The 25,736-nt window shown below is 38.4% G+C and overlaps 2 protein-coding genes and 1 long non-coding RNA gene across 5 annotated transcripts in view; 1 reads left to right on the forward strand and 2 right to left on the reverse strand.

Annotated features, from left to right (window-relative positions):
• Nucleotides 1–1,152: 1,152 nt before the first annotated feature.
• Nucleotides 1,153–3,780, reverse strand: LOC148223325 (uncharacterized). The gene is made up of 2 exons (XR_015804466.1): nucleotides 3,615–3,780; nucleotides 1,153–3,090 (listed from the first exon to the last, which is right to left on the reverse strand). It is a non-coding gene; the product is annotated as an uncharacterized LOC148223325 (long non-coding RNA).
• A 56-nt stretch (nucleotides 3,781–3,836) lies between these two features.
• On the forward strand, nucleotides 3,837–13,466 carry SRP14 (signal recognition particle 14). Of its 2 annotated transcripts, none has more exons than XM_088167177.1 (5): nucleotides 3,837–3,931; nucleotides 4,376–4,448; nucleotides 5,081–5,193; nucleotides 5,713–5,745; nucleotides 11,665–13,466. In XM_088167177.1, exons 1-5 carry the CDS (start codon nucleotides 3,908–3,910, stop codon nucleotides 11,722–11,724), a joined length of 303 nt encoding a protein of 100 aa, XP_088023303.1. In that variant the 5' UTR covers nucleotides 3,837–3,907; the 3' UTR covers nucleotides 11,725–13,466. The 2 variants fall into 2 exon arrangements, with proteins under 2 accessions (XP_088023303.1, XP_014724943.1); XM_014869457.2 differs by lacking the exon at nucleotides 11,665–13,466 and adding an exon at nucleotides 6,085–6,888 and having other exon boundaries at nucleotides 3,838–3,931.
• The window catches only part of EIF2AK4 (eukaryotic translation initiation factor 2 alpha kinase 4), a 37,226-nt gene continuing 19,133 nt past the window's right edge, over nucleotides 7,644–25,736 (reverse strand). The window contains exons 22-39 of one of the 2 annotated variants that reach the window (XM_014869454.2): nucleotides 25,132–25,207; nucleotides 23,403–23,524; nucleotides 22,946–22,995; nucleotides 22,686–22,854; nucleotides 22,077–22,193; nucleotides 21,603–21,668; nucleotides 20,889–21,059; nucleotides 20,180–20,314; nucleotides 19,955–20,062; nucleotides 19,078–19,206; nucleotides 17,730–17,816; nucleotides 16,334–16,446; nucleotides 14,808–14,866; nucleotides 13,606–13,703; nucleotides 11,629–11,697; nucleotides 10,968–11,012; nucleotides 9,746–9,870; nucleotides 7,644–8,530 (exon numbers count right to left, since the gene is read on the reverse strand). In XM_014869454.2, the coding sequence (XP_014724940.2) occupies nucleotides 8,476–8,530; nucleotides 9,746–9,870; nucleotides 10,968–11,012; nucleotides 11,629–11,697; nucleotides 13,606–13,703; nucleotides 14,808–14,866; nucleotides 16,334–16,446; nucleotides 17,730–17,816; nucleotides 19,078–19,206; nucleotides 19,955–20,062; nucleotides 20,180–20,314; nucleotides 20,889–21,059; nucleotides 21,603–21,668; nucleotides 22,077–22,193; nucleotides 22,686–22,854; nucleotides 22,946–22,995; nucleotides 23,403–23,524; nucleotides 25,132–25,207 (1,794 nt within the window). In that variant the 3' untranslated portion in view covers nucleotides 7,644–8,475. The remainder of the gene's footprint in view (nucleotides 8,531–9,745; nucleotides 9,871–10,967; nucleotides 11,013–11,628; nucleotides 11,698–13,605; nucleotides 13,704–14,807; nucleotides 14,867–16,333; nucleotides 16,447–17,729; nucleotides 17,817–19,077; nucleotides 19,207–19,954; nucleotides 20,063–20,179; nucleotides 20,315–20,888; nucleotides 21,060–21,602; nucleotides 21,669–22,076; nucleotides 22,194–22,685; nucleotides 22,855–22,945; nucleotides 22,996–23,402; nucleotides 23,525–25,131; nucleotides 25,208–25,736) is intronic. The other variant, XR_015804464.1, reaches the window with a different exon arrangement.

Here is a 25,736-nt window from a genome sequence, read left to right on the forward strand (position 1 = left end):
TGGTCTCAGAAAGACCTTTCTAAAATGCCTCGCTTATCTTTCTGTTGGAATCTATAAGGTATTCAGAATATTTTTCTTTTTCAGGGTTACCAGCTGATGAGGTGAATAACACTGCTTTGAGCCTCTGTATCTATCTTGATCAACAGGTCTCTATTCATTGTCCCTTTGCATGTCCTTTATTTCTTTTCACAAGGGCCACTTATAAAGAAGGTTAAGACCCAATCTCAGGACTGATGTTGACCTGTACAAATGCACTGATTAGTTTGTTGGAAATCCACCTAATACCAGAAAAAAACCCACAACTGTTCCTTCCTCTTGTTAAAACTTTTCTTCTTTACTCCCCTGGCACAAGGCTTAAGGATATTTTGGTAGCTATTCCAGGGTTAATAGTCTTTTTGCCCAACCAGCCTCTGTTAAATGTTGGCTCTAGAAGGTTTTTCTTTTGCCTATTAATCTCAGATCTGGTGAGGCCAGTAAGGCAGTGAGGTGTGCATCTCTGTTTTTACAGTGCTAATGACAGACTTGTAAAGGGGGGGAAAGCTGGGCTTTGCTCTAGCGCTGACTCTTTTTCCTGCACATAGCTATACTTTGACGTGGTATTCTTGAACTTACAGATCAAAGAGAATTACCAAAATGATCCACTTGTGAATTGTGGGCCATTATCTGTTATTAACTCATCTTGAGCACTGTGGTGAGCAAGCTGTAATTTACAGTATGTTATTACATTTCTGCTCACTGTGGTGTGTAGCAGCTGAATATGTGTGTGTGCCAGTCCATAACGAGTAGTAATCTTTGCTGGCTAATTCGAATAGATCATTGCCAACCTCTACTAAGGTTGATCAGGAATTTAATTTACTTCTAATAGTTTTGTTTTTCTGCTTCCTGCCCCTCCCACCACATTTAGGAGAGAAGATTTCACCTTCTCCTTTTCTCTTCAGTACATGCTTGCTTCCAGGAAAACTTGGAAGCACAGCAACAACCTCCTCCAGTTCTCTGCCAGATTTCCTTCAGGATTTAATGATTCAGGTGGCTTCATTTGCTAAATTTTTGCCAAAAAAAAAAAAAAAAAAAAAAAAAAGAAAAAAAAAGAAAAAGAAAAAGAAAGTACTTCTCCACTGACACCATATAATAAAGTTGAGCACACAGGAGGGCTGGTAGGAGACTTATTTTTATTGCCTGGCCTTGGTCACATGGCAGATCAGGTTACAAAATACTAATACCCCTGCCAACTCTCAGGATCCACCAATTCCTCTTGCTACTGTTTTAATCCAACCTGCCTTTTCTTATTTTTTTTCTCTTTTTTCTACTTTTTGTTTCTATTTTTCCCTATTTTTTTTGTGAGAGCATGGGGTGAGGGGAAAGACATCAGACTGGGGCAGGAGATAGAGTGAAAAGCGAGTATATCATGATTGGGAGTATCCCTTTAGCTCCTTCAGTGTTTGTTCAGCACTTTTTCGCCAGCTGAATAGCTTATTCCCTCTGAGTGTTGGCAGCCTTTGGCAAAAGTAAAGCAATGTCAGCATTCCCCTGTTCCATCTATTTTTTGGAAGGGAATCGTTAAAAATGTTCCATTTTCACCTTGTTTGCAAGTTGTGATTAAGGCTTCTCCCCCAATTAAATTGTGACATTCTGGCATGAAAAACAACTTCAAGATTGGGAAGATAAGCTAACACACATGCACATATGCAAAAAAAAAAAAAATCCTCCTTCTTTCTTGCGGAAAGAAATTCAGCAGTTCAGTGGAGCCACTTCTTTTATTAGCAGTGAGACAAATATATTTTCCAAAAAACTGCTGATAAAATAACAGATTTGAAAAACATAAACTTCATGCAACTCTCTGGGGTTCTTCACAGCAGTTTCCTCTTTGTCCCTTCTTCCAGCATACAGCAGAACCAGAGCTTTAGTGTCGCAGATTCCTGCAAGGAGGGGAGGTGGATGCCCTGTATCTTTGTACAGTCTCTGATGTGGCATCTACACTGCTACTGACATCTCAGCTACATCAGGATGGGCACCACTGCAGCCACAGTGTCCCAAAGGTACACCTCAGCAACAGAGGTAGTGCCTAACAGAGGGGGGAGATTAAGGGAAAAAAACCTTTGCAGTGTCCTTCCTACAGGCATTGATGCTTTTTGTTGTGTCAAAGGTTTAAGGGAATAATGACATATAATGTTTTTCCACCTTTATAATGAAGAGCTGTGGCACAGAGAAGTTAGGAGAGCAGTTCATGGCAACACAAGACTTCTCTGGTGAAGTCAACAGTCAGAATTCAGGTGAGAGCTGTAGTCCCTGTGTTTCAGCTGTGAGACCACCCATCTTCTCTTTTGGCAAGCATGAGTGGAAATGTACTTCTGCCTTCCAGTGCCTGTGACCATCGTAGTTTCCAAAGGGGAGTATGTTGCAATTGTTTTAGTTTTTCCATTTCTGCTCTTCTTTCACAAGTTGCCTATAAAAACCTGCAACACTTACATTGTCCATGTTCAGGGCTCTCTTGAAAACACAACCCTACTCCAGTTTCTGACAAAACAACCTCTTGTAATCAGAAGTGTGCTATGACTTCAGCAACCAGGCAGGGTTAGAGGGAAGTACATGTCGGCAATGACTCCACGCATCCACCCATCTTTGCTTGTTGTGCCCACTGACTGCGAGCTGGCAGAGTCAGGGACCATCCCTTACTGCACTTCTGCAGGGCTTTGGCCTATCAGCACTTCCAACCACAGACTGATGGAGTCCCTTTAGAATGCCTGTTTTCAAGAGGCTTCAATAACACATATTCTTCCTTTTTTATGAGACTTTTAATGCAGTGAGAAACAATGGAATTTATTTTCCAGAAGTCTTTCCTCCTCAACTGCAAATAATACAAGTGCAAAAGCATCAGGAGGACGATACCATCCACGATGTGGGAAAAGTAGTGCTAATCTCTGTACTTCCCTTGACTCTAACAGAACGGAGTTGCCTTAATAACCTGGTAGATTTTCATAAACCATGGCTGTGTTGCAATGACCTGCTTCTTGGGTATTTGTTTCCTTGTCCTTCAGACAGCTTCATTTCTGTGTGTGCAATCACAGCACCCTCTACTGCCTCCCGCCGAACCTGCAAAAGGACCGCGAGAAACTGTGGACTCTGAAAAGGGCTTTTGGAGTGACTAGGCTTTCTCATTATCATGTGCGGTTTCATATACGAAACAACACCCCCACCATGAGAATGATAATGCAAGTAGGTATTTCAGTTCTGTCTAGAGCGTAGAGCAGAGCCCATAAATGAATAGTATGAACTCCTTAGGGACTCGAGCACCTATCAGCCTGAGAGCAGTTTTTCCTTTTAATCTGTAAGGCATTATCTTCCACTTTTGTTAGGTTTTGTTAGGAGGACAAACAGATCTATTTTCCCAGTGATAAACACGAAAAGGCAGTAGGTCACGGGCTACTTCTGCGAGCTCCTGCACCGCCTGTCACGGGTCTGACAGAAAACCCCCGATACAGAATCCACCCCTCAGGAGCTTCAGGTGCCAGGGTTGTGAAGCGCTCTCTCGGCCCTGCCGGGCGCAGCTTTCCCCTCTGCTGTTTCTGCACAAATCCAGGGGTCTGCTTCGTTTACTCTCAAATCCCGCCCTTTACCGCCAGCCGCGCTCAGCGGGGCCCTCTGCACCAGTCCCGCCTCACTGGGGGCGACGGGCCGGTCCCAGGTGAAGCCTGCGAGCGACTCCCGGTGCCCGGGCACGGACACCGCGGCACGTGGGCCACGGAAAGCGGTCCCCAGGCTCCGGCACGGGGCGGGGCCGCTGGAATCGCGCTCGGCCCGGCCCGGCCCGGCCCGGCAGGAGGCGGGGCTGCCGGGGGCTCTCGCGCCGCTGACGTGGCGCTGTCCCCGCGCTGCGCGTGCGCAGTGGGCCCTTCCGGAGCGGAGCAGGATGGTGCTGCTGGAGAGCGAGCAGGTGAGGGGCCGCGGCCCGCCGGCAATGGGGGCGAGCCCCGTGTGCCGCCGCAGAGGGAGGGAGAGAGGGGGCCCCGCGGCGACAATGGGCCCGCGCCGGCCCCGGTGGAGACGGAACCACTGCAGGGGAGGGGAATGGAGCGGAGCGGGCGTCGCGGTCCTCGGGGACTGTATCTCGGCGAGGCAGAAGCGCCGGGGCCGCGGGAGGTGCGGGGGGCTCAGTGCTCGTGTTGTGAGTCAGAACCGCGGGCAGGGCAGGGCTGCCCCCGGCTGGGACTTCGTGTCGTGCAGCTTCAGCGTGGGGAAAGCCGAGCGTTCGCCTTTCCTCGATGCTGCCTCCCGCGGGTGGGACAGAGCCCGGGCAGGCCGGCGCTGCGGGGGAGGAGAGCTCGGAGGGAGCTCGTGTGGTGACTCCCAGCCACGGGCGTGTCTCTTTCTCTTGCAGTTCCTGACGGAGCTTACCAGGCTCTTCCAAAAGTGCAGGACTTCCGGGAGCGTTTTCATAACGCTGAAGAAATGTAAGTTTTGTGTCTGTTACTGGATTAAAGAGGAGTTCCTGTAAATCTGACTGTCGTCACCAGGTATTTTAAGCGATACAGTTGTAATCCAGGGTATCCAAGGACAAGAGCGGCTGTTAGTACATCTGTTAGTTGAAGGACTAATAGTACTAGTGCTGTTAGTACTAATAACCTTTGAGTAAAACTGTATTTCAAACTGCAGGAAATACTGGGACTTTGTGATTGTTAAACAGTAAGTGAAAATCGTTAGTTTCTGTAAAAGGAGAGTTCTGATGTTGTTTTTGTGTGTTCATGTTCCTCTGGTTCCTGGCTAGCTGGCACTGCTGGAGAGGCCATGTATCCAGGCAGGAGGCAGCAGGGTGATGAGCATTTAAAGCATGCTGCTGCTCGGGCAGGCGGGCATACAGCACTTTGCGGGGAGGATTTACTTCATTTTTCCTGGCAGATATAGTTCACAGAACATATCCTTCTGGGCTTCTAGAGTAAGAGCAATTTGGCAGCAGTGTTAATTCAGCTGGCCTGAAATTCCAAGGTGTTTTACAGATCTGCTTATGAACAGTTTTTAACATCTCACATCAGAAGTTATCTGCTGGTTTTAATGAAATAAAAATAAAAATTCTTTTTTAATATAGATGATGGCCGAACAAAACCAGTTCCACGCAAAGGCCATGTAGAAACTTTTGAACCAGCAGACAATAAGTGTCTCCTAAGAGCAACTGATGGAAAGAAGAAAATTAGCACAGTGGTAAGTGACAGCTTTTAAGTTAGAAAGATTAGTGGCTCTGTTGTTTTTGATTCAATGCTCCATATTTTAAGTGAAACTTGAGAAAATGTTAACTGAAAGTTGAAAACCTGATGTGTGTTTACTTTGAATGGGGGATTGGAAAAGGCTTTAGCTGACTTTAGCTTTGCTCTGTGATATGCCACAAGGAAAAAATGTTACTTGAAGAAATAGTTGAGAATCTGAACTGCAGTGTTTTTATGGCCCCAGAAGTGAATCAAACCTTTCTTTGAATGCTTTTTTACATTCTTCCCATTTGAAAATATGTAACTTAGGGATGTAGAGGGTTTTGTTAATCAAGGAGTGTTTTCAGTTTTCTGTGCCATGACATACCAATACAGCACATTGACCACTGAATGTGATAAAAGTTGATCCAACTGCTGAGAAAAAGACCAGATGGTAACTGGTGGGTAAACATGTACTGATACTTGGTCTGTAATAGAAGCCAGTTTTCGTGGTTAACCTCCAGTATTACTTTTGTAGGTGAGCTCAAAGGAAGTGAATAAATTCCAGATGGTAAGTTTTGTATGCCTTTTATCCTCCTTTTCTGTAAGTAGTACAGGTAGTCTGTTTGAACACTGCACGGCTTTGAACAAGTTGATTCTGTGCTGAACTGCCACAGAAACTAACTTAGACTACCCACTTATCTTAGTCTGTTTTGAAAAAATCCTATTTTACTTTATCTAACCTTGTAAATTGGTTTAGAAACAGTATTTTCCTGGTGTAGAGTGTAAGGGCATGCTTCTCTGGGAAAAGGCAGATAATTTGCCATTAATAATACATAAAATGTTACCTCTTACATCTTGTCATTTAAGTATTTGGGGTTCTTTTATATGGTTCTAATTGTTCTTTCAGGCATATTCAAATTTGCTAAGAGCTAACATGGATGGCTTGAAGAAGAAAGACAAGAAAAGCAAGGCCAAGAAGAGTAAAGCAACACAGTGATGGGACATCACTATAATAGACTTGACCCTTGCTCAAAGCAAAGTCCATTTCTTTTTGAGTTACCACTTGTCTTTGGCTTTCCTTCCAGCAGGATACTGGGATGTGATCAGTACTTTTGTTTAAAGTGAGAGCAGAGGTGCTTTCTTTGGGTTGTTGTATGGCAGGAGTATGTACAGCATTATACTGAACTAGCTTTACATTCAGCTGATCTGTTTTTACACTGTTTACTCTGCAGTGTAAAGCCTGCCTGGGGGGTAGCACAGCGTGAAGACAAATGCATCGTACCAGAAACAAAACAGGACTGGAGCAGGAGTCTCAGTGACAGATACCCAGTTTTATAGATAAGCCTCAGTAGTTCTAGGGAAAGCAGGTGCCAATGTGTTACGAGGAACAGCTGCTTTCCTGTTTCTGTCTTAATCTGAGGGCCACGTGATGCAGTGCAGATATCCCCAAGGCAGCCAGCACAGTGCTCAAGTTCTTGCAGAGCCCTCACTCCATGCTGATCCAGCTGTTCTGACCTGGGCTTGCGGTGGGGGAGGGTAGGACTCTGCATCCTGTTCCCTTCAGACATGGCTTAAAAATGCTCATGTCACCTAAACTTTTTTAGAAAACAATCCTTCTGTATATTCAGGGATTTGAATTTTCCTTCCTTCATACGAGCACATGTAAAAAGTAAATATGTTATTGCTCCTATTAAACATAATGAGAAACTGATTGGGTGCAATGAGTGATGTGACTTGTCTTGGTGAATTGCTAGGAATGGCACAGTTATCTATGCCTTTAGGACTGTCTACTGCTGCTGCTTTGGGCATTCGTGTTAGAACCTTCACAGTTCTCAGAAGGTTTTTGGTTTGTCTTGCAAGTTATCTCTATATGTTTTAACTTTGCCTTCTTTCTACCCTTTCTTGTAGCAAAGAAAAGTAAGTAGGTATTTACTAATGTAATGAGCCTGCAGAAGGTACCAAGTGGGGAGGGAGGGTAAACACTAGTGTATTTCCAGAAATCCTTAACATTGCTGCATATTCATACGGTGTTTTGATGTGAAATATAATACAAACTTAAAACTATGACTGCTGTAAATCATAGTTTCTCAGCTTCATTCTTCCTGATGGGGTTGTGTTACAGTTTAGCTTCAAGAAGGTAATTACAGTACTTCCATCATTACTATGACTTTAACTTCAAATTTAATCTTACAGCTTGGGTAAGAAAGTTAGTTCAAAACTTTGGTTATGCCTCAAGCACATGCAGGTTACTGTTTCTCTTAACAGTCTTTGGTTTAGAATCTGCAGGTCTGAAACAAGTGTTTTCTTTTATCAGGTCTTCATCTCTCAGAAGCTGCTGCTTGACAGGACAAGCACAGGCAGCCAGGCTTGTAACAACTCTCAGCCTGAAATCTACCATGTTTTATACATAAATTAGAACAGTAGATTAAAAAACCCAACCAAAAACGACACACAAAAGGCTTGTAATAAGTGTTTCAATAAGGCTCAGCAATTTTTATTACATAAAAACTCCTCAAAATGTTTAAAACAATTTGTTAAAAGTAATTAATTATTTCATAATTCTAGAACTGACATTTCTTGTTGCAGCACTACTGTTGCATAAAACTGAAACTGTTTTTAAAAAGTAGTTTTACATCTGTACAGCTGATTTGTGTAGCATAAGGAGCAAGAACTACAGGGTAATACCTATCTGTGGCTATAGTCAGACTTGCTCCTTAATTGCCTATAAAACAATTACTTCCACATTTAGAAAGCATTAGTTTTGTATTTGTCATAGTTTAGGAATGTCATTCTCTAGTTAAGTGCTCCAGTTGAATCCATGTGCCTCTCACTACCCCCTCCTCCTGCCAGTGGCTGGAGAGGAGAATTGAGAGGCACAGAAGGTAAAAGAGCACGGGTTGAGGTAAGAATTTACTGGAAACAGCAATGACATAAGAAAACAGTAACAGCAACAATACCAGTGGCAGAGAGGACAGGAAAGATGAACGAGTCCACAGAAGCCACACAACCTAACTGCTCCCTCTGCCACGCTGTGCCCGCCTGGAAGGGACCTGGAAGGCCCCCGGCAATGGTGTGAGCTGGTACACATCAACCTCTGGGTCCTGGCCATGCCTCCTCCTAGCTACAGCAAATAGTAACCCTGTCCTGGCCAGAACCAGGACAATATACATGAAATGCAATTTGGACACAGAAAAATACGGTAGTTGCCTCTCTTGCATTATTACAGCTTTTTATAATTCCTTTTGACAAAACGCTGTTGTCCATTTGTAGAAGCATCCCATAAAAGATGTTTTAAGGACTAAAACAAAACCTTGTATTCATCTCGGTAACTGTACAGGATAAGTGCAGGAACCCTACAGAGAGAAGGAAAAAAGAATTTTAAAATTTTGAAACTTTGGTTTGAATGCTGCAAGTCCTCACAATAAGATAGCAGCAAAGAATTAGTAGAAAATCAGTAAGTTTTAGTTCGTTTGGCTTTGACTGCAATTTTCCCCTCATCTTCTTTCCATTGATCTTGCCTGTTCAGTTTTCACTTCAGTGATGTGAAAGCTTATGGCTAAGTAGTGCTCAGGCCCCAGGGATAGGAAGTTTGTCAGGGACTGTATTACATTCATATCCAGCATTGTATGGAATATTATTTGGGTTCTGTTGCTCACAGCCTTGCAAGCCCCATGAAAAACAAAAATGCTTTACTTGATATGTAGCTGCCTTAGTAAACAGTAAACCTGGAGCAAGTTTGGTGCATCTAAGAAAAAGGAACTGAAGTTTTAGTCTTATTTAAAGCTTAAGTAGTACCTTCAAGTGGAACAAAGGTTTAAGAAAATGAAATGAAACCCATTATTAGGCATAAATACCCAGGTCTCAAGTGGACATGCAACATTAGACAGTTTGAGGTTTAAAACTGGACATACTGGATGTATCCAGACTACCTGAATCAACCTTGCCAGAATCCAACAGGGAGACTGAGCTGCACATAAACATTTTTATGCATAAAAAAATAAACGGGCTTTACTGTACATGTTGGGATAGTATCCATCACATTTGCATGAAATTGGGCACTCTCCCACCTGTGCCTGACTGCCATCATATTATTTCAAAGCAAGAGGAATTAAAGGTGCTCATGAGTTTTAAAAGACAAGCTGAGTCCCTTTCATCAGAAAAGAGGGGTTTTATGTAGCAGGTATGTGCACATTAGAAATACATGTATCTTTTCATATATAGAAGTATATGTTCTATGTATAGCAGGATACCTGACTACGTTGTTGTCTGTGTTCATTTTTATTAACACAGCAGCAAGTGAGATAAAAGTGGCAATACAGTCTAGAGCTTCTTGAAAAGACTTAGAATAATAAGGAATTTACATGGTCAAGAATTTACATTTTATCAGTAATTGAGGGTTAGTGACCAGTCCTCTAGTTTTGAAGGAACTGTATACTATTTCTCGAGTATTTCTTTTTGCCTCAGAGAGAGGGGAAAGCAGAAGACAAGTTAGGAACAGCTTATCTTCTAGTTTGAAAACAGAAAAAATTGAGGCAGTTTATGTACCCATAAGAGCTTAACAAATTTACCTCTTTTCCATTTTGAGACTGTAAATTTCATCACAAATTGCTTGTAAATATGAAGATCTCTGCTTGGGCCATCGAGACACCAGTTGTCTCACAGTAGCATCAAAGGTTTGTCTATCTCCATCAAGCTAAGGAAAAAAAAATTGACAAGGAACTATGCTAGTCTTATATTCTTTTGTGAAGGAAATACTTCTCCCAGTAGGATGCAGCCTTCTGAATACTGTGTACTTGTTATGCTCTTTAATTAAATAGCTTTCAAACATGATGAGTGTCAACAACACGTGCAACTTGATTCATTTTTTAAAGAAAAAGTGTTAGTTTAGTGATCAGTTTCCTAACACATTTCAGTGCTGAAAAGGCATAAGCAATGAAAAGGGCTGTGTAATCTTGACAGTGCTGGAGAGAATACAATAACTTATGTAATGGTGATCAAAAGTGAATGATGCAAGCTGATCATGTGCATATATATTTAGTTTTTTTTAAAGTAAAGGGTGATAAACTACCTCTATGATTTATACAGACTGGATGAACTAAGTATTTTGAAAATGTTTTTAAATGTTTCACTGGATTTTGATTACCAGACAAATGCTGCTTCAGAGCAGCAGATAAAAGGTACAAAAGTACTAAATGCACTTCCAATAAGATGCCATTCTTGAGTTTGGTATTTTTAGGGGGTGGAGAGGCATCCATCTCTCTCTTAAGCTAGTGCTGTCATTGGAGAAAAGAAGAAAGCTTTGTCTTTGGTGTCATCATCTTTCATGCACCATTGACCAGTCCTTGAGTTGTTAAAGGTGTTGATACATCCCCTTTATATCTTGGCTTCACTAAGGGATGTTTCAGCTACTGTACTTGGAACAATTGCCTCTGTATTTTGGGTTCTCCTTCAATAAGAGCTTCAAGGAACACCTTTGTTGAAACTGCTATTAATGCTTATTGGTTTCTGAAAAAGAGCAGTTAAGATTTAATTTTAGATAACTATTCTTGGGGGGAAAAAACCTCAGACCTTTGGATTAGGACTTTCTGATGTTGTCTTGTGTAACTTGGACATTTGACAAAAAAGGTTTTCTCAGTCAAGCTCACTGGGTAGAAAATCCTTTTAAGTTTGAAACATAATTCAAACTTGAAAGAGAAATCTAGAATGGGTGAATTTTACACTTCATTTGGAACAGGATTTATCATCTATTGTGTTCAGTTAGAGTTCTAATAAAAATACTTAATTGCTTACCTGTAATGATAAGAAGTGTATCACAGTTGCTTTTGGCAGATCAACCTGTAAAAAGACCAAGAAATCAATACTTAACAGTTCTCTGTTCTCAATTTGCCAACTAGAGATGAGCTATACTGAAGGGAGTCAGACTTCTTGATTTCCAGAGAAGCACTCATGCTAAAACTGGGAACTTAGTTTAAAATTATTAAAACCTTTCTAACTATTCATGACAGATTCTATTATTGAAAGTTGCACATAGGTGCAGCAGGCAAATAGGCAGTTATGTTTCCTGAAAAGCATACACCATTTTAAAGTCCTTTATGAAATGGTCAGTGAAGTCTAAAAGCTATATACAAACCAGAGCTATGTTGGCTTAAATGGAAGTGCAAATCTAGCAGGAACAAATTATATCTACCACAGTAATTGGTGTAGTTACAGTTTAAGAGCTTACAATTAAATGCTTGTTAAATTTTATTCCATGCAACTGTCCCATACACACAATTTGAGATACTTTTCAAGTATCAGAGGTACAGACCAAGGGTCTTATTTAACCAGAAGTTTGATTCATTTGGTTATCACTAAAGTGAGGCAATTGGAAGTAGTTTGTTCCAGATAAGAACGGCATCATCCACTGCAATTAAGAATTTGGAATTCATTCAGGCTTCTGCCCAATACTTACTGCTAAAATCTCAATCTCACTTGTTTTCTGTTGCAGGCTAGAAATGAATGTCTGAAGTCTTGTTTGTACCTGGGAACAAAAGATGGGCAAAAGTAAAATACACAGCTTATGTAACACACGTTGGGAACACTGATTTCATATTGCATAGTCGAGAACAAAACAGGCTACTTCTAACAGGATGTGGAACTACATCATATTTAAACAAACATTTAATATAATTTTGAGGAAAAGTTTCACAATAATCCCTGATGAGCAGAGAGGAAGGAGACTGGGGCTGAGACACTCTTGAAGCAGTGGTACACACTTCATAATACTGACACGGTGCTAAAGCAGACAGAACAATGTGGATGCTTGCATAAGTAGTGAAAACTGCCCTCTTCCTGGGTACATGAGAACCTGTGACTGGATGCAGTGAATCACCTCCAGCTAAAGGAGGAGGATGGCTTTTGAAAGCCAAACCAAAATATGGGTCATTCCTTATAACCAGTGGTCCTGCAAAGGTGGTAGCACTTTACAAATGTAGTTGCAGCCTTGCATTACGTTGTCTTTCGTACCTTGGAAAAGTTGCTTTTACATATTCAGAACTGAAAACAATAAGTTTGTTTAGCTCAGAGAGTAACAGCCACTTCTTTATTTGGGTTCTGAGAACTATTAACTGGAGAGATTCTTTTGTTGTACATCATGTTTGAAAAGGGGGTAAGATTACAGTTCTGTTTTACTATGTACTCTAAATATCTTGAGGCTAATACTGCTAAACAAGAAATCTCTGACATTTGTTTCTATCATTACCAAATGTTTTCTACATTACTATAATATCATATTTTAGGCAGGATTGTAGGGTGTTTTTGTTACTGTTTTGGTTTGGGGGTTTTTGTGTGTTTTTTAAAATCCACAATTTTTTCTTGGACCTTTAGTTTGAGACAACATAATGAAATAAAATACATCTTTTACAAACATACTACAAATTAGAAGTATGATGAACTTGCACCTTTGTGCTGGTTTTGTCTGGGGTGGAGTTAGCTTTCTTCACAGTGGCTGATATGGGGCTATGCTTTAGATTTTTGCTGAACACAGGATTGATAACAGATGTTTTTGTTATTGCTGAGCAGTTAATCACTGATAAAGGTTAAGTAAGGAAGCAATAGCTGGCAAGACTATTAGCCACAGATATAGGGATCAAACACTATTGTACTAAAGTTAAAAGAATTTTCCAACATCTTCCCCCACTGCTGCATAGATGACTTCTTTAAAAAAATGTAACTTTTTTGATAACACACAGAGCCAAGACCTTTTCTGCTTTCCATACAGCCACACTAGTGAGGAAGCTGGGGCTGCATGGGAGGTGACACAGCCAGGGCAGGTGACCCCAGCTGACCAGAGGGACATTTCAGACCGTGTGACATCATGCTCAGTATATAAAGTTGGGAGAAGAAGGAAGGGACGTTTGAAGTGATGGTGTTTTTCTTCCCATTCACCATTATAGAAGATGAGGCCCTGCTCTCCTGGAGATGGCTGAAACCTGCCTGCCCATGGGAAGCACTGAATTCATTCCTTGTTTTGCTTTGCTGGTGTGCACAGCTTCTGCTTTCCCTATTAAACTGCCTTTATCTCAATACAGGGGTTTTCTGGCTTTTACCCTTCCAATTCTCTCCCTGATCTGCTGGTGGGGGAGTGAGTGAGCAGCTGCATTAACGTACTTAAGCATTTAGGGAGGAAGAAAAAGCACAGTTCCTAGAAAAGTAAGATTTCTAATATGTATGCACAATGATAGCTGAGCCACAATGTCATAGATAATGCCTAACATCCAAACTATTAAAAAGGGTGCTCTTTGCCTTCAACCATTTGTTTTGTTCCTAATCTATTTTATGAATAAAGAACAAACAGGATGCATTTATTTAAATGATAATGGAAGTATGAATTCTACCATTCCTTAACTTCTAAGGATGACTTCTGAACACTTATTTGATGTGTGTGTACCTGAATTTCTTGACGACGCCTGGCACTGGCAGATAATTTTTCAGGAGCTATAACACTAACGTTAGGCACTACAAGAGTTCCATGTGATTCAAACACACCTAAAATGCAAACACATCATTTTAGTTTATAGTATTTCTTTATACAATAAGTATCAAGAAACAGAAAGTTCACAAATATTAATAAGCTAAAATCAGTGTAGTAAAGGAATTAAAAAGCTGCTGCAAAATTCTAAAATCTGACAGGATAATGAGATGTGCACATGAATTCTCAACCACTCACGACTTTGAAAGACTACTTATTAAGACTAAGAAATTTGGTATTTTACATCACTGTTCCCTGAAACTAAGGTTCCAAATGACTTGCATAATTTTACAAAGGAATGCAGTGCACCTAATATCAAAAAAGAAAAGCCATTACTAGAATGAGGTGACTATTTAATGCTCAGTCCCATAGCAGAATCACTGACAAAATGAACAATAAACCCTAGCTTCTCTGAATAACAATAATTAAAATTTAAAATGGCTTATTTCAAAATATGAATTTCCACTTCTGGTAGTCACACACATACACAACTCCCCCAAGTTAAACATGGCCTCTCTCCCTATTTTGCAAATATGTGCTTATGTGAAATGTTTCTTTAAATATCACCACCATCATACACAGTGTCAGTGCTCAATAAAACAAGTAAAAAAATGCCAAACATTAGCCACACAGTAAACACTTAATATTAATCTTTATAAACAAACTTATATTATCAGAATAAGGAATGCAAATCCATAGCTAGAAATGTAAAGGCATTTTCATTTGGAAAAAATATTTGTAGATTTTTTTGGTAAGTCAATGTAAACAGGTCTCAATACTCTTAACAATCACAGGTCAAGTTATTTTACATCAAGATGACATTTAAATTTCTCCTCAGCTAGGAAAAACTTGTGAGTTTTTGCTTTCCCACCCTCTTGGGTTACTGCATCAATGAATGCTTGTATGAAGAATATTCTGTCCACTGGTCTGAGCACTTAATTTGGAGAAAAATTCAGTTTTAAATCACTTGGAACAATATCTGAGATTAAGAGGCAGTACCTCTAATCAGAGCTCTGCTATAAAACATTTTCTTACTTTGCCTTTGGTAATATTTTCCTATAAAATAGTTTTTGAGCAGAAAGAGGAACAGTTTGTATGTTCTGTAACTAGATATTAAATACCTGAAATATTAGTAAATGATCCTTTTTGATTTGGTATTGAAAGATTATCTGCAGTTTCTCTAAAAATAAACAAAGACAGTTAAGGAAACAGATTTACAATTATAAAGAAATACTGTAATAAGACAGTAGTTTCAGATTATCATAGATACTTAAAATTAGTTCCAACAGATAAAGAAGTTTGCAGATAGTCCCCAGCACACATTTATTATTCATGAATCAACTGACAGGAAACCATACAAAATTGCATTAAAAAATCATGCAAGAGCGATTTATATCCTGATACAAAAACATATTGTGATAGTATTCTCTCTGAATTATTAATTTAATCTTTCTCACAGGTGACATAATACTAAAGTATAAAAGTAGTATTTATACTTAAGAGCACACATATTCAAAGAAGTCTTCAATCATTAGTTTGGATATCTTTACTTTCCACATTCAGGAATTCATTAAAAGAGAAATTTGCCAGTGCTATTACAGTCAGCTTTTGCATTTCTCTGTTTAGTGGTACCAAGCACCAAGCACCAAGTTTCCTATTCTGTTTTCAGGATTTAGAAATAAGGTAAACTTTTTGAAAGAATGATTTTCTTTCACAGCTTATTGTAGATCTGTCACAAAGCATCTGAGGATCAGATTAGCTGCAAAGGTAAATGCTAAGACTGGCTGAGGCCAGAAAAAGGAGAACAAGAGTTGGGTAGCAAGAGACATCAACTGCTTGTATAAACTACTGCTTCATTTCAGCTTTTCCAGGCTTAATAATTTCCTTTATTGTTAAGCCTAGTCAGAAAAACTGGATGGCAAATCTGTTAATTTTCTGAATTCTATTTTGTGTGACTAATGCATGTCTATTTCTGCTGCCAAGGCACACATATATATATGTACACACATATATTTATATCTAGATGTATGTACAATTATAAACTTACAGGGAGCTATGTGTAAGTAACAGCTGTACTGCTTGAGCACACAGGCATGAGTAGCCTCTCCTGTAATTTCTGTACTAACTTCCACTGGTGACAATAATTAGTAATTTCAGTGAAGACAGGGTCAATGAGTTTTCCTGTTTACCTCAAGACTTTGCCAGGTGTTACTTTCACTTGTGCCAGCAGAGCACACAGAAGTGCAAGTTACACCTTCATTTTACCATACCAATTCTGCCTCAGAACGAAAGGGATTTGCTGCTTTAATTCTGTGATTACACACTACACAAATGTAATGGACTTCTGCTCAGTAACAGGGACCTGCAGGCAGCCAGATAAACACTACTGCTGTTCTAGCAGCTTTGAGATAACTGTGTGGCCTTTTAATTTATGAAGCACTATGGATGGGTGAATGTAGCAGCAGCGAGGGAAATCAGTTGCTTTCTTAATCTCAATGCTATAACAAAGTCTTTTGGTTTCTTTTCCTCTCAAAAGAAATTCAGCAATTTCTTTACCAAATTAAATTAAGGTCTAACTGAGCATGTGCAAACATATATTCACTTTTGATTTTGACTATTCACATTATTGACACGTTATGCTACTTACCTACTACATCTTTCATCACCGATTTTCATTTTCAGTTTCTGGATCAGGTGATCTAGTAAGTCAGATTCTAAAATCCTTTTCTCTGTCTGCCTGTCTTTCTCAAAGGATTTCACCTATGATGTAGTTCAATGGTTCTTAAGATGGTTGATTCTTAAAATGGCATACAAATAAACTTATCAAACTTAATCATAACCAAATTGTTTCACTCATTGAAGGTGAAAGAGTCAAAGGCAGGAAGCTATTATCATTACCAATCAATCACTGCCAATTAAATCTTTGATTAGATTTTTTTTTCAGCCAACTACTAATTCATTCTGCATTCCCAAAGCGTAAACTAGCTTGGCTCCAGCATTTAATATGTGATAATTAAGTTCTAAACAGAATGGTTTATAATTTTAAATACCACATTATTAATATTTTTAGTTAAGCAATTATATTAAAATAAGGATTACCTTTCAATTTGCAAGAGTTAACTCAAACATTCAAAACTTAGGAATCTGCACCATCTTTATTGGCAAGAGGTTGATCAGTAACAACACCATTCACCTCATCTTTCTTGGTTTTGCATCAATGAAGCCTTATTTAAAAGTGCACTCTATAGTAGGCTTGTGGAGGACTTTGAAATATCACATTGTCATCATCAAGATTTACTTATTCTGCAATTATTGCTGTTACAGTAACAGACTGAATAAGAAGTGAAAAAATATTTTAGTAAGGCACAATGACTGTCCTTGCCATATGCTGTCAAATGGTTAGTATTCTTTTCAGTCAAAGAATGATTCTTTATTCAAAAAATAATGATCTTTTCTCTAATGATCCAGGATATTTTAAAAGTTTTAACTGCAAAAAAACAAAGGTACCAGAACCACAGGCTGCAGAGTACAGAACTAGAGTACATTCATGTTGTGACACAGTCCAGTCTTTGCATCCTAATCTGGGTTTACAGAGGTGAAGAGTGTGGTTCTGTCTGTCTGTTGGAACTACACAGATTTTTAGATTTACATTTTAGTTGTATTTATTTTGTAACATGAAAAGGTGCCAAATGCAAAGATCGCTAAGTCAACAAATTCATTTTGTAGATTTAAAGAAATCAAAGAGAAACCTTTTTCCATGTTAAACCATCGATGGCGCTGTCAAGCAATTTTTGCACTAGTTTTGGGACTTTCCTAGAGGGAAGGAGGTCTGTGAATAACAGTGTTATGCAGCGATAAAAAAATGTTTAAAATGTTGAAATTCTTCAGAATAACACTTCTACGACTTAATAACCAAACTGTATTTACCTCAACTCCATTTACTTAAGTATAATTTATATCATATTAATAATGACCTTAAAAAAAAAAGAACAACAGAGTACAAATATGAAACACCATAAAGCATCCTCTGGTCCCATGCTTACCTTCACATGACTTCCTTCCTTCTCTGACACCAGAGCCACATATGTAATCCCAGAGCATCTGCAATATTCCTGCAGTTCTTCCTGGGACTAAAGCATGAACAAAAGAAGAGGAATGACACATTAATTTGACAGATTATAAAATGACCAGTTAAGTAATCTGTCTCCTGTCTTTAATTAAAGTAACTTGATATGCAACAGTCACAGGGCTTCAGAGAGAGAAAAGCTTTATTTACACCTTGAGGAGTTGAAACTTCATTATGCATATATTTATCCACCAAATGCTTGCTAAAATTGAAATCAAAGTCTACACTTAAATAGAGAGAAAGCCTAGGTCCTGCAGCCCAAGTTCCCACATAGAAGGGCTACCTATACCTAGAAGTGCAGAGTGTAAGTAACTGTAAAAATGCTGAGTGTAACATCAGGCAAACAGCCACCACCCTGCTGCCTGCAGCTTTCAGTCCTGCATGGCTGGAGGTCTGCCACAAAAGAGAACTCCAGACTTTAGCCTCCTATAAAACTTAGGCTATGCTGACTTAGCACTGAGTTGCAGGACAGCATTAGACAGAGGAAAGAACTACCCAAATCTTCATTCCTTATGAATCAACCAACCAACCAACCCCAAACCAAGAAACTCCAGCCAAGATGATCATAGGAAAACTGTATCATCTGGATTTTTTTCAATCCCAAGGGATTGAGACTGTTGGAAATGTTACAGCAAAAAACTACAAAAAAGTCAGACGATGAACTGAATGAATTCAAAATTTCCTGCCCTGCAGCACATGACATGGAAGGGACAGCAGAGTCTCTCTTGTTAGTCACAAACTGAGACACTTGAAGGTGAAGCAGATTTATAATCCTTAAGTCCCTTTAAAAGGGACTTTAGTGGTGCCATGTAGCTCACTACACTCCACTCACCTTGCCACTCCTTCTTCCCATCCTACTACACATCTCTTCAAGGACTACATGGGGACCCATCTAGTAGCTCAGTTTGCTAAAGTGTATTTCAAACAGTAGAATCATGTCAGTATTCCATCTGTACCTGGGTGTCTTTGGCCATCTGGCTATTTAAAAGTTGATGCTATTGTTCTCTTCTTGATGTACTCCCTATTAAGTATTAAATTTATTAATAGGAGGGATCCTTCTTCAAACATTTAAATACTCAGGAAGAATGCTGCAAGGCCAGTGAGACTTTCTTGACATTACTGTATCTGAATAGCACCTTACATGCTCAGTACTATGAGTCTCTACCACCATAAAAACAGAAAAATACCCCCAGAAAGTATGGTTTCAGTCTGCACTAATCTTGGAAAACAGTAATAGAATTAACACATGGAGATAAAAATTCTACCTGGGACCAGTCATACATTATTTCGGCTGGAATTCCTGCAGTCCAGAATTTCTGAACAATGTTGATAGCTCTACCCATTGACATCTGGCCAACACTTACAACCAGCAGGTCACATGAGCTGACAGAAACCTGAAGGGAAAGTAAAATCAAGGAGACAATATTAGTCACAAGACCACCTTTCCCCCTTAATAAGGCAGTTAAAGAAACAAAGATGGACAAATATTCCAACATTTGTCAAAATGCCTCAAGCTAATAAACAAAAAAAGGAGTTAGATTCACTTCTTTTGAGAGCTACAATCCACCTAAGTCTGTCTGAAAGTCGTTGAAGCTCAATCTTCGATGCAAAGCACCTCCACAGCCTCAGCTTGCCAAGCATCCCTGCCTACTCTCTTCTTTCCTTCCCACCCTCCTTGGCAATGTTAATTTATTCTTATAGATAATGAAATACACATTTCACAACCAAGTGAAGATGTGTGACACTCTACAAAGTAGTCAGTATTCTTAAAGCTTCTTTCCATCTCTATCTTCTATACTTTGATAAAGGGAGAAGTAGTAAGGGAAAAATAACACTAAATACCTACAGCTGTACTCTTCCATCTGAAAGAATACACAGGCTGAGAAGAAGATCCAATTTAAACTGAAAATAAAATGGTGTAAGCCTGAAGATCCTGTCTTCCCTTAATTCTCATTTAATAAATAGTTGTATGTAGAGAAACACAAAAGATGTCATCTTGGTGTCTGCCTTCTGTTTCAGTATGCTATCATTTTGGAACACATCTGAACATCTTATTTTTTGTCCATCTCTAGCTACAATTAGGTTATTGAACTATCAGAAGTAAACAAATTTCCCACTGCCCCCCCAAAAAAACAGACTTACAGAATCCTCCACACTGGAAACAGCAGCAGTTATTTTATCTATAGCTATGCTGACTCCAACAGCTGAAGGAACTGGTCCTACTGTCTGTGGCCCTCTAAACTGTGGAATCTCAAAACAAGAAAAGAACAGGATTGAAGACCAGATAGTTATCTTGGCAAAATTTCATTTTTTTTTCTGGGCTAAAATAAAAAAAATCCACATTTACTAGAAGAGATGAGCACATACCAGATGATCATATCTGCCTCCTGCAGCAAGAATTTCAGGCACAGTTCTTTGTCTTCTTTTGATGTATGCTATAAACTGAAAGATAATACCATTGTGCTGCTGTATTTTGTAAACTAGTCCCAGATTTATAGAGATCTGTAAAATAAAAATGAATATGTGCACATACATAATTAACTTCCTATTAGCAGCATGGATTTAAAACACTGTTTTCACATAAAGAAGACATATGAAAATACTCCTTTACCTCAAAAAATTTAAAATACAGTGAAAAATAAGGAAAAGGTGCGTTACAGCATCCCATGAAACCTGTAGCACAAAACCCAAACAGCGAGCTTCAAGGAAGGTGGAGGCCTTTAGTAGTTATTAGATTTCTGTATTTTTAAAATATTTGCAGTTTGTTTCAAAATTTATTAAAGCCCCTCCTTTATGCTCTAAGGAATGCCTTCAGTCTTGGTTGGGGAAAGAAAAAAAGTGTCATTAGACTGAAGTTAAGCCACAGACTTCTGACTGGAAGAGGTTTTACTTTTAAAATGCATCTTTAATAAAAAAAAAAGGAAAATAAGGAGGAAGCATCAATGCCAGTAGTATTATTTGCCATCAAAAGACGCTTGCATGTGCTTTTTCTATTGTAAAATATCTATATTTCCTACCATATTACAAGGCCCTGCAGCCCTGTAATTCCATTAATTTATTAGAGCATTTTACAAACCTGAAGTTTTATTCCCAGTTGCTTTAACAGACCAATGATTTCCTCTAAATCCTTCATGCCATGCTTCAACAGCTGAGTGACACTTGGCTTTTGTTTTATCATTGTGTTTAGAAATGGAAACACATTACTTACTTCTCCCTTCTGCTCAATGAATTTATAGAGTCTAGAAAGCTAAAAACAAAAAAATAAAATTATAAGCATACATACCAACACAGACAACATTCATAATAGGTCCCATCCGAAAAAAAAATAAGAAAAATATCTGGCATTATATTTGTGGGAGTAAGATATGTTCTTTTTTTGTTTGTTTTGTCTAGCAGGCTATTCTCACCTAGTGGAGTTGAGGAAAAGAACAGACAGACCTAAGTCTCAGACTACCCAGAAGTTAACTTCAACTCTATGCACATTCAACATTTGCAGAGAAGTTTTTTTAAAGTTTCTCTTACTTTTCTTTATTAAATACCTCTCTACAGTATTCCATTTAACCTTAGTTTCCACAGCCTGCAAAACATGTTTAAAGAACAAGCTGCAATACTGACTTCCAGAGAGAACAGAGAGCCAAGTCAGACCACTTGCAAAGAGATTGACCTATTCTGAACAGCACATGTAACAGGTTATTTTTCTTACTCTGGTTCATTAAATTATAAAGAAAATAAAATATTACTGACTTATGGCAAATTACAGGGAAATTAGCACTGAATTAAGATCACTTACACTAGCTGGTGTGAGAGAAAGATTACAGAATTTGGCTTCTACTTCTCTTTTAGTTAGCTTTTCAGTCTACAAGAAAGAGATTAAAACATTTAGTTGTGTTTAATGCATTACTGTAATTATTCACATTAATTTCACCTATATTCTGTGCTTATAAAGTAGAAAAGACCTGGTATTAAAATACATTTAAATTTAAGTTTTTAAATTTTTTATTGACTAGCCTATCAGTTCTCGATTATACAGGTGAGTAATTATCTCATAAATACACATTCAAGAATCATCTTAAACCATCCCAATCCAGAAATAACAAAAACTTAATTATCTACATTTACAGCCCAAGGACAGATAGCCTTTTTATGTATCAAGAGTATACTCCTAGTTATGCTGGCAGTGGGCTGTTTGTCATTTTTAGAGAGAATTCCACAAAACAGAATACAGTGATGATTGCAAAGGTTCGGTTAATGACTAATGCTTTACCACAGCATCATAGAGAATGACATAGACTTGATTGAGTTTGTCCTCTGGTATCCCACAGTGCAAAAGTATAGCTTTCAGTAAGGCAGTGTGGTTCAGATAAATACTGTAATTTCTTTCCTAGAAAAGCATAAATAAAAATAAAAGGAAGAAAGAATGAAAAAAACAAGTTTTACTTGTATTCTGTTTTCTTAAAAAAAACCCAATCCCCACAAAACAAAGAGGCTTCCTAAACATTTAATAATAGTTCAAAATTAACTTCAAACCTCTTCTTTCACTACCTTACCTTTCATCTCTAACTAAAAAATGGCAAGTCTTGTCCCATTCTACAGTAATCACTTGTCTGACAGATGATAGACATTATTTCAATAAATATATAAAGGATTCAGTTAATATTTCCTTTGCAAATAAACTTATGCTTCATTTTAAGTTTACCTAGGAAACACATTTTTTAATGACAGTGTTCTGCAAGTAACTATAGATTAAGTGAAAATAGTTCTGTACTGGCTAAAGTTAAAGGACGTATCCTTTTAGAAGGCATGAAACGAAATATTTAGTTATATTAAAACTTTGGGTGGAAAAGAGAAGAAAGGGGCTGATTAGAGAATCTACCTGTAGCACTGAAAACTCTTGAATGATTTCTGAAATTGCATAAATTGTTTCTGCTATAGGCAAAAAGCTATTTCCAGTAGATGTAATGATGTCAAATGCACATTCTAGGAGTTCTTTGGGATGACAGCGGTCTAATTTCCGAGGTCTGAAAACTCGCTCTATACAGTATCTAAAGGAAACATTGAAGAATGAATCAGCCTCTTCAGAAGTCACTGCCAAAGCACGGAATCAGTGCAAAGCATCACCTCTACGTCTCTTACCTTTTCAAGTTTGAGATGTTATTTCTAGCTACAAATCTTGCAAAAGGAATCTGAAAAACAAAATACATGAAAATTGTTGAAACAAAACAGTCAGTCTGACTGAGCTCTGCAAATAGAGATGAATTATACTCTGTAGTTGTACTTTCCCAAGTGTAATATAATGCCTAAAACACCTGACAGCCAAGTAATACTAATCTATCTAACCATCCTTGCTGCAAGTTTTAAATAAAAAACATTATTTTCACCTATGTTAAACTAAACAAACAAACGCTATTTCTGCAACTCGTGGTCAGGGCTCCAGATTTCAAGAGGAGGAGTACTGAACTCAGGAGAACAAGAACAGACATTGAAAGATACACTACTTCAGCAGTCAAAAGAAATGTAAACCTAAACCAAATTCCACCACAGCATCCTCCAAACCCCCTGCAAGCTTTGCCTGCAGAATGATGTTACTTACTCTGAGATCGTAAGGAAGCATTACCAGCATCCCACTGTGATCCATGAAATATGAAGCTTCATTATGTTCATATAGTTTTTTATTCCTGGGCATCAGCAGTGGAGTATGCAGCTTGATGGCTCCTGCACAAAACCAGAAAACACTATTATCTCTCATTTCAGAAATAACACCTGCTTTTTACAAGTTCATGAACATCCTTGCAGGGCATAATTACGTCAATCCGTAAGTTTAAAAAATTACATTAAATGTCCTTAATAGACTTCCCTCTTCCATTTTTAAAGAAAGAAAGTCAAATATTATTTTATGCCTATGTTGCATGCTTCTTGGGCTCAGCAGGGAGGCCACAGAAGAGAGAACTGCCAATTCCACAGCCCATCAGAATCCTTACCTTGCCCTCTCCTCTTTAAACACCACCTTTCACAAAAGCAGGCATACGGAACAGATGAGAAACTCTGCAGTTACCAGCACCAAGTACTGCTTTGGTCTAGAGGCGTTTCCATATAGAACAAATTTTGTTCAGACGTGTTGCATCCTCTGTCTCAAAATACTAATAGTATTTGTATTCCATTTTAAAATCTCATGAACACCTTTTTTTCCCTGGCTACATTTTGCAACCATCTATCTGTATGAATCCAATCTTCATTGAAACCTTAGAATTAATAATACCACTTATTACTGAAAAATACTTTCCTGTTTTAATATTTGATTGAGAATCACTAGAGAAATTATTGAAGCTTAATTCAATTAGATTTCAACATAAACTTTTAAAGGAGAAAAAAAACGCCCCAGATAGAAAGATAATCTTCTAGCCATTACAGATGTCAGACACAATCTAACAGGGGAAAAAAAAAAATCCAATCCCCATTTTTTTTCCAAATGCATGAAAACATTTCAGTCTCTAAATGCTGACAAACATCTTCCCAAATCTGTCAAACTTTAAGGAGTGGGGCTAGGAAGTAAACCTGTCCTTGACTTCACATTTCTCAGTTTCTCACTCTTTTGTATTGCCAAGTTTTCATCAAGCTTAATCAGATTATAATTTACTTGGAAAATGCAAAGTTTCTATTTCAAAATTCCCTTTTCTTATATAAAATAGTATTATGAACACCTGTAAGACAACACAATTTAAAACACTTCAAGTGTGACAGTGGCTGCATGAATTTTCTTCTCAAAAATAATTTTAAGTGAATACTATTATTAATGACTGGATAGATTCCTGGAAAGGAAAACGAAAAACTTAAATATCATGGTATCAGCTCTGGCTCAGGAAGCTCCTGAACAGCAAAGCATTGCCAAGAATATGTCACTGGAAGTACCACTACGTGCTTGCTTTGTTTCCATGCTCCCCCTTATGCTTTTCCCATTCTGGCTGTTCAAAGAGAGGTTACTACATGCATGCCTGAACTCCCACTAAAGAGCTACCCTTGTATTCAGATCCGGATTTTGCACAATAGTCTCTATTTCTAAAACCTCATACAGAGTTATCAGAACAACCACATACATGCAAAAATATAATTAAGATTTTTCATTCTTCTTTCTGTAGAAAATGTAAATCATTCAGATTTGATATTAGCAGCTATTACTGGAATGACAAAATAACAGAAGAAAACATCATAATCAACTAGCGAACATGTTTTCTGATTTCTCTTATCACAGTAAATCCATTCCATTCTTTTAAACCCATTCAATCACAAAAAAGGAAATTAATGACTTTTGTAAACACACCCACCGTGTCTTTTAAATATCCGGCTGACAATCTCACATACATGCTGCTGTATCTTGGCTGCCCAAATAGAAAAACTACCCTGAAACCATCACAAATAAAAAGTACATATATAATTCACGTGTGATGAACACTCCATATAGGCAATCATTCCATGTAATATAGGCAATAAACATTCCGTTATCTTATCCCACTACAAAAAACTGCAACACTTACAATAATAAAAAAATAACTTCAGCTACATGAAGCATTATTGTACTGTGTTACTTTGAATTTCTTTAGATTTAGAAATATTCAAAAGCTGATAAACTAAGAAAAATCACATCAATTAGAAAGAGAAGAAAACATCCAGGGATGTTCACTTTCTGCTGACTGCCAGTCAACCATTAATTTGACAGGAATTCAGAGTGAAGAAAGTCATCATCTGGACATAAGCTTAGAGCTTTAGCTGCTGCAATCAAACACTGCTGGTTTCTTCACTGAAGAATGAATGTAAGGCTCAAACGGGAAGTGGCTGTTCAAACCCACACAGCAGAGACTGCAGTTTTAAGTGGGAACCAGTGTGAAGGTGAATCTTGAGATAATGCAATTCTCTCAGAAATGCTACAGGT

This window comes from Sturnus vulgaris, chromosome 6 (genome assembly GCF_052056855.1).
Source record: "Sturnus vulgaris isolate bStuVul1 chromosome 6, bStuVul1.hap1, whole genome shotgun sequence".
NCBI classification, from domain to species: Eukaryota; Metazoa; Chordata; class Aves; order Passeriformes; family Sturnidae; genus Sturnus; species Sturnus vulgaris.

Coding starts and splice junctions, on each gene's coding strand:
- SRP14 (XM_014869457.2), top strand. CDS start 3,908: ATGGTGCTGCTGGAGAGCGAGCAG. Junction 3,932..4,375: donor TGCTGCTGGAGAGCGAGCAG/GTGAGGGGCCGC, acceptor TTTCTCTTGCAG/TTCCTGACGGAGCTTACCAG. Junction 4,449..5,080: donor TTTCATAACGCTGAAGAAAT/GTAAGTTTTGTG, acceptor TTTTTAATATAG/ATGATGGCCGAACAAAACCA.